The following is an 11,527-nucleotide window of genomic DNA, read 5'->3' on the forward strand; positions in this document are numbered from 1 at the left end:
ACAATCACTTTCTGCTTGAGGGGTCCACCAAAGGTAAACTAGCGAGTAGCTATAGACCTGTCTCTAACCTGCCCTTACTAAGGAAACTTACTGTATATAAACTACTGTAACTGTTAAACTAGGTACCAGATTATTAGCTGATTGCATCTAAGGCCCTTTCCAGTCAGGCGTCAGGAAAAAACAGTGCTGACTCTAGAAATAAAAGATCTCCTCATGGCAAGAGACAGCAGGGCGTTCACCATCCCAATAATCTTAGATCTTTCTGCAACATTTGATACAGTTGACCATGCTATTTTAATACAAAGACTTAAGAAATTCTGCTGAATTCATGGCAGTGTTCTCTATTGGGTTAGTTTTGTTAATGGTTCGAAGACCACAAAGAGTTCCTCATTCTTTTCACCCTTGGCCCTCCAAAATACAGAACATCACAGGCCTTGCTTCTGTCCCCAATAGTGTTTCTGATTTACATGCTTCCATAAGGCAAAGTAGTCTAGAGTCATTGGTTCTGGCATATAACTGCTATGCTGGTGTAAGCAAGAAGTCCTTGACTTATTGCCTGCAATAAAGTCTTGCTTAGCTTAATTAAAGAATTGATGAATGCCAGCTGACTACAACAGAACAGGACAAAACTGAAGTTCTTTTGGTTATCGATCAGAGCTTAGTAACCCTTCAAAGCTCAGACCAGGTATGCAACTGGAGTGTTTGAGTCTAGGTGTTGATGGGGACTCAGTTTCTTAGAAATCAAATATCAACCATCTATCTAAGGAACATTCCCAAAATTAAAAATGTAATTTCATCACACGACCTATTAACACAGATACATGCCTTCATAACCTCCCCGCTGAACTACTATGATGCCAATCAAGTCTCCCTGATAAAGAAATTCACTGCTCTCAGTCAGTTCAAAATGCAGCAGGTAGGTTACTATCAGATCAACCTTGATATTACCGATCCTGCACTAACTGTACTGTCAACAAAATTAAGAATAACATAGGCATCCTCAACTTGAATTACTTAGTGGAACTCTACACTTCTTACCGACCTTTTAGATCAGCAAACATTAATAAAATGCCCATTCTTGAAGCATTTGGAGGCAAAGACTTCTGTTATGAAGCCTCCACTCTCTGGAACTCATTACTTGGACAAATCAGAAAGATATGGTCCCTGGACATATTTAAATCTAGACTCCAAATTCATCTATAATGATTAAACTGGTTTCACACATCTGTTTTGAGATAGATGTACACACAGGAATGCATAGACTAGCTGGTGGGTTTCCTGGCCCAAACTAGACTATGCCCATGAGGCTGTCAGATTTGGGTCAGAAGATCCGCGGCCAGTCCATGAAATACAGATGTGTGAAGCTGACCTTAGGGCATTTAAAATGGGCTTTCTAAACCAAACTGCTTCTTTAGGGTGTGTTCACACATTATGTATTTGTTGCAAATTTGTAGAATCCTTATCAAGGTTTTAAACTCCATTCAGTCACAGTGTAAAAAAAAATTTGCAGCAGTTCCTAGGCACACTATGATTACTAAATTTGGTGTGGAATTTCTGTGGAGTTTCATCAATAATATTCTTTGCAATCCAGGGTTAGATCTGCGACTTACGCTACGCTAAAATCCACATGTCACATGCAGATTTGGATGGAGACTTGTAGGTCGGTTGGACAGCATAATTTGTCCGCTGTTTGAACTTAGACTCTTCGATTATTCTTATAGCAATAAACACAATGCCTTTTATCAAGGTGCCAATATGTAGAAAATCCAGCAGTGATTATATTATGAAACAATCTGAACTACTATTAAATTTCAAGAAATGCATCATGTACTGAAGACAAAGATATACCAGCATAATCACCTTGTGATCAACACATGTGTATATTATATCTTCATGACCTATAATTACTTCCTCGAGAAACATACAATGGTATTTAATGAACACATGAAGAAAAAACACCCAACCTACTCAATTCATAATTACTATTGCTAATAGTTACATACATTCATGTCACAAAGTCATCTATGGGCACTATAAGGCTGAGGCCACACAGGGTTATGTGCGATTCTCGCATGACACTCGCAGCACAGCAGGAGCCGAGTGTTATGAGCGGGTCATGCGACTGTGGTCCGATCGTGCAATCAGACCACAGTTGCGGAGGGGAGGGCCAGTGCTAAGGAGGGGAGGGCTGGGGCTGCGGAGGAGAGGGAGGGATTTATCTCCCTATCTCCTCCGTTGCCGTTTGATGTGAGAATCGCACTGCTCTAGCGTCACACCAGTGTAACATGAGAGCAGTTCGATGTTTCTCTCGCCCCACAGACTTCCATGGGTGCGAGTGGAACAGAATCGCATTCCACCCGCAGCATGCTGCAACTGTTTTCTCGGTCCGATTAGGGCTGAGAAAATAATTGCTCGTGGAAGCGGGCACATAGAGTAATATTGGTCCAAGTGGAATGCAATTTTGTATTACACCTGCACCGGTTTTCTTGCCGTGTGTGCTAGGCCTTACAGTCATATTATATGAGGTGAGTAGCATAAAACCACAATATATAGCACATAATCTCTTCCTAGATTCCAAGGCACCTATAATTTATAGCAGAGGGTATCCTCCAAAGCTCCAAAGATAATATTACACATCACATGGTGGGAATAATAGTTAGTTACCTTCCCAGGAAGAACGCCACGTAGAAGAGTGATGAGAAGTGGGTGACAAATTGAAATGTAAAAACTTTAGATGTGAAGCTGTTTTCTCGTTCAGTAAAAGTCCGAGGTTTCTCTGAGATGAAAGAAAAGGAGTGTTATCCTTCACATCTGAACCTGTAAAGCCCCAGTTTATTTTACAGTTTTAATGACATCAATGCTAATACTGAGATTTACAGTATTTCATTTCCATCCCAAAAACCCAAAAACTGTCTATGCCTCTTACAGTTAGATTCCTCACATGTTGCTCGGTTTTCTTGTCAGTAGGTAGAGCTTTGACATGAGCAACGTGGCCATGTGTATTACATATTCACCCTGCTAGATCATTTCAAAATCTCGAAGAGGAACAGATGAATTGGGGTTTTATGTTATAAAGAAGAGAACCAAAAAGAGCTCTCTACATAGTGGAACTTCAGGTCCGGGCTCATACGGACCTCCTTTCATCCGGTCCTCCCAAGATATCCTTCTCTTACATAGTTACATAGGTTGAAAAGACCTAGGTCATCTAGTTCAACCTTCCCCCACCAATTATACATTTTGTCATTTATAACCAACAATGTTGTGTACTGAGGAAATCATCCAGCCCTTTTTAAAAAGCTGTTATAATATTTGCGATTACTACCTCTTGTGGTAGGGCATTCCACAGTCTGGGCTGCTCTAACTGTAAGGAACCCTTTCCTATTTAGCTACCGGAATCGCTTCTCCCCTCCACACTTATCCGTTCCTCATCCAACCGCCTCCAAGACTTTTCCCGATTATCTCCCATTCACGGGAGTTCTGTGACCCAACATGTCAGATTATTTACTACAGTCGCAAGGTTTAAATGGAACATGAAAACCCATCTCTTCAAGAAAGCTTATAGCCTGCAATGACCCCACTGCCACTGCAACACCACCGAAGCTGCTGTCCCTCTCCCCAACCTACTGTCTCCTCCCCATTGTCCTGTAGAATGTAAGCCTCCAAAGGCAGGGTCCTCTCCCCTCTGTACCAGCCTGTCTACTGTAAGTTATATCTGTAACCCCTTCTCATATACAGCACCATAGAATCAATAGTGCTCCATTAATAATAATAATAATAATAATAATACAGATGACTGGATTTGGCATCTGTATCGCACCAATTCTGAATATTGTGCCAACAGAAACTCTATTCTCATACTATGCTTATGATTGTACATGGAGCCACACAAAGGTTATTTCTTACCAATTCAATGAGTATTAGCGAGAAATAAATTGTGGCATGACGCAACACATGCCGACCCCTCATATTATGGTGGGAATGCCGAGAGGTTTGTATTACAAATGCTCAGTGCACTTCTTGTATGTTATACAGGTCATACAGTATTCCTGTAATGTAATAAGTGGTGTTCCAGAAATAGCGTGTTTTGTATATAGCTGCATATAATGCAGATTTTCCTTATTTATCTCTATAACTCTAAAGTGGAGTAAATTCAAGCAACTCACCCAAGTTACATAAATGAGTAGAGACTACACGGTTCACCTGCAAAGACAAAATGGACCACAGATAAGAACGGTTAATAATTCCACTTTTGCTGAAAAGTAATCTGCATGAAACATCAAAATGGCCTGAATTCCTGGGATACAGATTGAAGAGGTCTCCTTAACCTGATACCTCAGAAGTATAGGACACACTGCCCATTAGCTATAGATGAACCAAGAATCGCCAAATAGTAATTTCTAAGAATGTTGGCTTCCGACTTTCAGCCTGTTTAAACAGGCAGGCAATCATCCTACAAATAAGCAAAACGCTAGTTCGTTGGGTCCACGCATAATAATATTCATTATTGGATGCATACTGTCCTGTGCTGCCAACAGTTGACACTCTATCCTTTGTACTAACAATTGTTCTATATGTGTAGAATGCTTGTTTATTTGTGTGTCTAAACAGGCTAGTAATTGACCACTGACTGGCTTGCATGTAGCTAATTAGCCATCTAGATTGGCCTGTGTTATAGGGTCATCAGTTTGAGCTGCTCTAATGCTTCTACTGGATATTAATTAAAAAAAATCTTAGTTTTTACTTTTATAGATGTCCAGGCAGATAGGTAACATTGGACACAAGAACCAAAGCCACAGCAAGATTACCACAGGGTATATAAACAGGAAAAACCTCAAAGAACCTAAAACCTTGTTAAACTTTTAATGAATAAGCTTAAAAATTAGCACAAAATAGAAGACACACATACATTAATTACAATTTGAAGCACGGTGTGGTTTGGGATGCCATGGGAATGATTGCTTTTGAACATGACCGTTCAGATAAGTACCTCAAAAGGCCACTTTACATGCAATAACATCGCTAACGAGATGTCGTTGGGGTCATGGAATTCGTGACGCACATCCGATGCAAAATACTCACCAAATCGTTGATTGTTGACACGTCGTCCATTTCCCAAATATCGTTGCTGATTTTGGACGCAGGTTGTTCATCGTTCCTGAGGCAGCACACATCGCTACGTGTGACACCCCAGGAACAACGAACAACACCGTACCTGTGTCCTCCGGCAACGAGGTGGGCGTGACTTTCATGCGGCTGCTCTCCGCCCCTCCGCTTCTATTGGACGCCTGCCGTGTGACATTGCTGTGACGCCGCACAAACCGCCCCCCTTAGAAAAGAGGCTGTTCGCCGGCCACAGCGACGTCGCTAGGAAGATAAGTCCATGTGACAGGTCCTAGCGATTTTGTCCGCCACGGGCAGCGATTTGCCCGTGACGCACAAACAACGGGGGCGGGTGCGAACGCTAGCGACATCGCTAGCGATGTCGCAGCGTGTAAAGCCCCCTTGATTCTTAATACTTCTGGTGATAGGTGCCTCAGTTTGGGCAGGGTCACTGTAGGTGTTACGGGGGCCTGTCTGATAATAAAACCTAAAGGAATGTCAGACAGTCAGGGTCCACCGTGCAAAGACTCTGCTGCAGACTATGGCAGAGGATAAGGGGTATATAAGTGTGCCACTGTAAATAGTAATAGCACAAGTGCAGAGTGCAATACCTCTGTTAAACTCACAGAGGAATATAATTAGAAAATAAAGCAATTCCTCCCTTACTTGGAGGGTGTGTGGAATGGTCTCTGTTAAAGATCACAGAGACAAAAGCAGTGAGTGTGTTACGGGGGGCTGTCTGATAATAACCTAAAGGAGTATCAGACAGTCAGGGTCCACCGTGCAAAGACTTTGCTGCAGACTATGGCAGAGTGCAATACCTCTGTTAACTCACAGAAGGATATAATAAGTAAGTAAAGCAATTCCTCCCTTACTTGGACGGTGTGTGGAATGATCTCTGTTAATAATCACAGAGACAAAGGCAATGTGTGCGAAATGGCACCTACCTAGGTCCGCTCTTCTAGTGGTGCAAAAGAGACGAACAGCAGCGTAAGCCGCACAAAGCTCCTACCTGCGTTTGCTCCACTAGTGTGCGAGGACACGAACCACTAGATATGGCACCTGCCTAGGTCCGCTCTTCTAGTGGTGCAAAAGAGATGAACAGCAGCGTAAGCTGCACAAAGCTCCTACCTATGTTCGCTCCCCTAGTGTGCGAGGATACGAACAACTGCCAGACGCAGTATAAGGAACGTTACCCTAGCGGCAACGTCCACCTACGAGTAGAATCACAAGGCCCAGCCAGACCATGTGCCTCAGGCACCTGCCTATGTCCGCTCCCCTAAGAGGTAAGGATACGGACAGCAGCCGAAGCTGTAAGGTATAAGAACGCTACCCTGCCGGTAGCGCTCACCTAGCATAGACAGAGGAATGCCTAGAGGAACGCGCACAGAGCGTCTACTCTTATGCATGAACCAAGAGGACTGAGCGCCATGCGGCGTGTGTCAGGGTCTTATATAGACTCTGTGCCTTATCCAAGATGGAGAACACCAGAGCCAATCCGCTGCCAGAACGACAGGAGTGACGTCATGCTGGCCTATCACCGAGCAAGGCGTCACAAGCACATGACCAGCGACCAATCGGCATAGAAGGTGTCAGAGACATGTGACCTCGTGTCAGCGATGATGTCACCCGCACATGTGCAATGGCTCCAAGATAGGACTTAGTCTCCGGCGCTCGCACATGTGCAGTAGCAAGAAATCTGGACATAGTCTCCAGTGCTCGCAGCAACCGTAACAGTGTGTGAAATGGCACCTACCTAGGTCCGTTCCTCTAGTGGTGCCAGGAGACGGACAGCAGCGTAAGCCGCACAAAGCTCCTACCTGCGTTTGCTCCACTAGTGTGCGAGGACACGAACCACTAGATATGGCACCTGCCTAGGTCCGCTCTTCTAGTGGTGCAAAAGAGACGGACAGCAGCATAAGCCGCACAAAGCTCCTACCTCTGTGCGAGGATACGAACAACTGCCAGACGCAGTATAAGGAACGTTACCCTAGCGGCAACGTCCACCTATGAGTAGAATCACAAGGCCCAGCCGGACCATGTGCCTCAGGCACCTGCCTATGTCCGCTCCACTAAGAGGTAAGGATACAGACTGCAGCCGAAGCTGTAAGGTATAAGAACGCTACCCTGCCGGTAGCGCTCACCTAACATAGACAGCGAGATGCCTAGAGGGACATGCACAGGGCGTCTACCCTCATGCATGAACCAAGAGGACTGAGCGCCAGGCGGCGTGCGACAGGGTCTTATATAGACTCTGTGCCTCATCCAAGATGGAGGACACCAGAGCCAATCCGCTGCCAGAATGACAGCAATGACGTCATGCTGGCCTATCACCGAGCAAAGCGTCACAAGCACATGACCAGCGACCAATCGGCATAGAAGGTGTCAGAGACATGTGACCACGTGTCACAAGCACATGACCAGTGGCCAATCAGCTTAGAAGGTGTCAGAGACATGTGACCTCGTGTCAGCGATGATGTCACCCGCACATGTGCAATGGCTCCAAGATAGGACTTAGTCTCCAGCGCTTGCACATGTGCAGTAGCAAGAAATCCGGACATAGTCTCCAGAGCCACAGCAACCGTAACAGTAGGGCTGCTCTAGGGCTTCCCGCCGGTGAATGGGGGCGCCCAAAACAGTTAATGTGTCACACCCTCCATTGCTAGGTAGGGACCTCTAGGGCTCATTAGGGTCAGTTTCTTATAAAGTGCCTAGCAATTGGAAGCGGTAACCCCTCTCCTTTTTGAAAGCTGTAACTGCATATTAATGTGATAACTTGGTCACTTTTTTATTTTTCTTACAGCTTTCTTATATGAGGATTTATGTAGCACATGTGATTATATATGTGATTTATTACAACTAATCTTTCTCTATTTACGGTTTTTGCCTCCTTACCTATTATGGTACTGTGCTCAAATTTTAATTAATGTGTGTGCCTTCTATTTTGGGCTAATTTTTAATTAAAAGTTAATTTTTAACAGGGTTTTAGGTTCTTTGATGTTTGTACAAGATAGGTAACACTGCCCATCTCCCAGGAAGCATGGTAGGAGGTATTTACATTTGAAGTAAAGGCTCATTTACACAGGCTGATTACATTAAACAGTTTCCGATTGTACTGAAGTAGTTTAATGTCTTACATAGACAAGCTGACAAATATTCATAATGATCATTAATTACATCAAATTTTTTGTGAACCAGCTCACCGCTTTATTTGTCCTGAATCAACATGGAGCACAGATTCAGCCTCAAAGAAAAGGAAGGAATCCAGCTCTTAAACATGCGATTCTCTTCTTTTTTGTTTCAAATGCATGATAAACAGATCATTGCTGCATGGGTCTTATATCCATGAACGCGTTTCAAGAGTGCATGGCACTCTTAATAATGATGAGGAGTCAAACCAGGTAACAAAACTTAATTAGATTCTGAACTGTTGAACACACCAGAAAAATAATTGATGAGTCAACCTTGTAGGTGAAACAATAAAGAAGAGAATCGCATGTTTAAGAGCTGGATTCCTCCCTTTTCTATTTCCTACAATAATTTTTATGCTCATAGAATATTATGTTATCTGCAGCACATCACCTGTTTATATGTGACACTGTGCTACTGATAACAATGAATTTTTAAAATGATTCCAGTCAAGGAACAAGCGTTTTGCTCATTCTTTGGGTCTGTTATGACAAGCCAAGAATCAGGAATAAGGATTCCTACCTAAATCTTAATGCTCATCTACATGGGTCATTAATTGGAGTACAACTGTTCATAAGGACATTCATTCCAAATTGTCATCCCATCTAAATGGGCTAAATCTTGGTTGTGAAAGGTTTATATACGCATGTACAGTATATATTTACCTCAACTTCAAACAAGCAGCAAAGCAACAACTATAAGGCTATGTGTCCACAGTAAAAGGTCCCTGCGGATTTTTTTGCCTGAAAATCCGCAACTTTCGCGGCAAATCCGCACCCGCGGATTTGCCGCGGATTTACCGCGGATTTACCGCGGATTTGCCGCGGATTTTGATGCGGATTTTATTTTTTTTTTTTTCCCCATTCAAAACAGAAAATCCGCACCAAATCCGCACCAAACAATTGACATGCTGCAGTTTGTTCCGCATCAAAATTCGCGGCAAAATCCGCAGCGGAAAAATCCGCAGCATGGGCACAGCATTTCCAAAATGCCATTGAAATGGCTGGGGAGTAGCTGTGCTGCAGATTTTCGGCAAATCCGCGCTAAATCCGCGTCAAAATCCGCGTCAAATCCGCGATAAATCCTGTAGCGTGGGCACATAGCCTAACAGTTTCAGCTATATTCAAAAGGGTGCAACATTTGATGACATGCAATGTTTTGCCATAGAAGTGAAGCCATTAAAAGTCAACTCCAGTCATAGTGCTTTAAGGCATTACATATATAGGTTCTATGCGCTAGACCCATCAAAGAGCAAAAACATGGAGCCATTCTGTACAACAACTCCTATTCTGGTGGATTTGAGCAGTCTTTCCATTTTATAGATGGCCATTCATCTGAATAGGCTCCATGTATACTTAATTTCCAAGGCTAAAGCAGGGTGATGCCTGGCTGGCCCTGGAATCCCTTAAAAAATGTGTACAAGTGTGGGAACTGGGGGTATCATCTAGTCATCCCAGTGACCACATTTTAAAAGACAACTGATGAAACAACCTCTCTTATATCTGTAGTGTGCACATTATTTAGCCAAAAGTAATTTTTCACGGCAATCACACCACTGTTGAGTTACGTTGAGCTCCACACATTGCTTTGACTTTGGCATGATAGAGGTCATCAACTACGCACTAGTCCATCCGTTGTTCAGAAGTATACTATAGATCTTGCAAACTACCTTAGTCATGATGACAATGGTGAGGTAATGAAGGACAGCTCCGGACATGACAGAAGCAGTATTGGCATGATCACTTAGCCATTGCCAAGATGAGCGCATGAAGAACACAGTCGCTACAACTCGGTATACCACTAGAGCTTGTGCGATGCCAATCAGAATGGCTATCTGGTGGAGAGAGATGAAAAAACACATAGGTTACTCCAATGTTACTGGCTCAGAAAAATGTCTATAATGTCTTCAGGAGTATATATTAGATCGAGTAATGTGAAATCCATACCACGGCAGCCACTCCCAATAGGACTAAGATAGAACGCAGGTAAGAATGCTGATGCTTCTGAATGCTGCAGTCTGGATCATTGATCAGCTCCAAAGCCAGCTCCTCCTGCACAAAAACAAATTGTGCTTACTATGTACAGTATGTGCCAAAGGAACGTCAAAAGGCTTATTTTACCAAACATTTCAAAGCTGTATTAGAGGATTATCCCTGATAGCATTACAGTAAAGGAATTGCTGGCAACTAGGGATACCGTATTAATAAGCATATGACCTCTGATATTGTTTGGGCAATCGCTTGTTGGAAATATACTTTAGAACATTTTATCCTGATAAAGGGAGACTGTTAGCACAAAATGACTGTTCAAAACAAGCATATGAGCTTGGTATTGTTGAACACTTCAGTGCACTTTTCCGACTTACTTGTTTTCTCATTTATGACAGCCCATTTCTGGCTCCTGCAAAGCCAGAGCTGTCAATCAAGGTAGGTGACTGGAGATAGATGTACATAAAGTAGGTGAAGGTACATCAAACGGCTTGACCATTCCAAGGCTGCAGTGTAAGTAGTTGGTTTGAACAGTCATTTGTGCTGTCAGTTTATCTTAAATTGTCACTTGTCACTGACAGGGAAAAGGACTTACCTACTGTATATGCAGAAATATATTTTAAAATGCTGAAATTTTGGCCAAGGGCAATGAAGAGGTCACTAAAATGAAAAGCTTCTCTTTGTTTTCTGTGAAATATCTGCAATCTGTTGTTGCTTAATGTGCAGCAATTCCAAGGTAGTGAGAGGTTGAATACAGCATTTTTTAATTAGAAGGCAGACAAAATCTAAAAGGATTATCGGCCTCATGATCATTGAAATATTGACATTGTTTCAGTTCTGAGAAAATTTACATAAAAAAGGTACAAAAGGTTGGTACTACATGTTATTAAATGTGTCCATTCAAAACACTGGCTGTCTGGTGTGGCAGAGTGAGAGCCACTGCTAGTTAGTGGCTCCCTACTCAGGCTAGGTATCGACTCCCTATTTAGGCCAGTTAGCGGCACCCTATTCAGGCTAGTTGGTGGCTCTCTATTTAGGCTAGTTAGCAGCTCCCTATTCAGGCTAGTTACCTCCTCTCTATTCAGGTTAGTTAGTGTATCCCTATTCAGGCTAGTTATCGGCTCCCTATTCAGACTAGTTAGCTGCTCTCTATTCAGGCTAGTTAGCTGCTCTCTATTAAGGCTAGTTAGCGGCTCACTATTCAGGCTAGTTAGCTGCTCTCTATTCAGGCTAATTAGCAGCTCCCTATT

General features: G+C 43.1%; 1 protein-coding gene across 1 annotated transcript in view; it reads right to left on the minus strand.

The window, feature by feature from the left end:
* ANO9 (anoctamin 9) overlaps nucleotides 1–11,527 on the minus strand; it is a 121,018-nt gene that overhangs the window by 25,747 nt on the left and 83,744 nt on the right. Inside the window, exons 10-13 of the mRNA XM_075325398.1 lie at nucleotides 10,236–10,340; nucleotides 9,959–10,123; nucleotides 4,164–4,200; nucleotides 2,665–2,776 (exon numbers count right to left, since the gene is read on the minus strand). Coding sequence (XP_075181513.1) covers nucleotides 2,665–2,776; nucleotides 4,164–4,200; nucleotides 9,959–10,123; nucleotides 10,236–10,340 — 419 coding nt within the window. The remainder of the gene's footprint in view (nucleotides 1–2,664; nucleotides 2,777–4,163; nucleotides 4,201–9,958; nucleotides 10,124–10,235; nucleotides 10,341–11,527) is intronic.

Source organism: Anomaloglossus baeobatrachus, chromosome 10, assembly GCF_048569485.1.
Source record: "Anomaloglossus baeobatrachus isolate aAnoBae1 chromosome 10, aAnoBae1.hap1, whole genome shotgun sequence".
In the NCBI taxonomy this organism is placed as follows: domain Eukaryota; kingdom Metazoa; phylum Chordata; class Amphibia; order Anura; family Aromobatidae; genus Anomaloglossus; species Anomaloglossus baeobatrachus.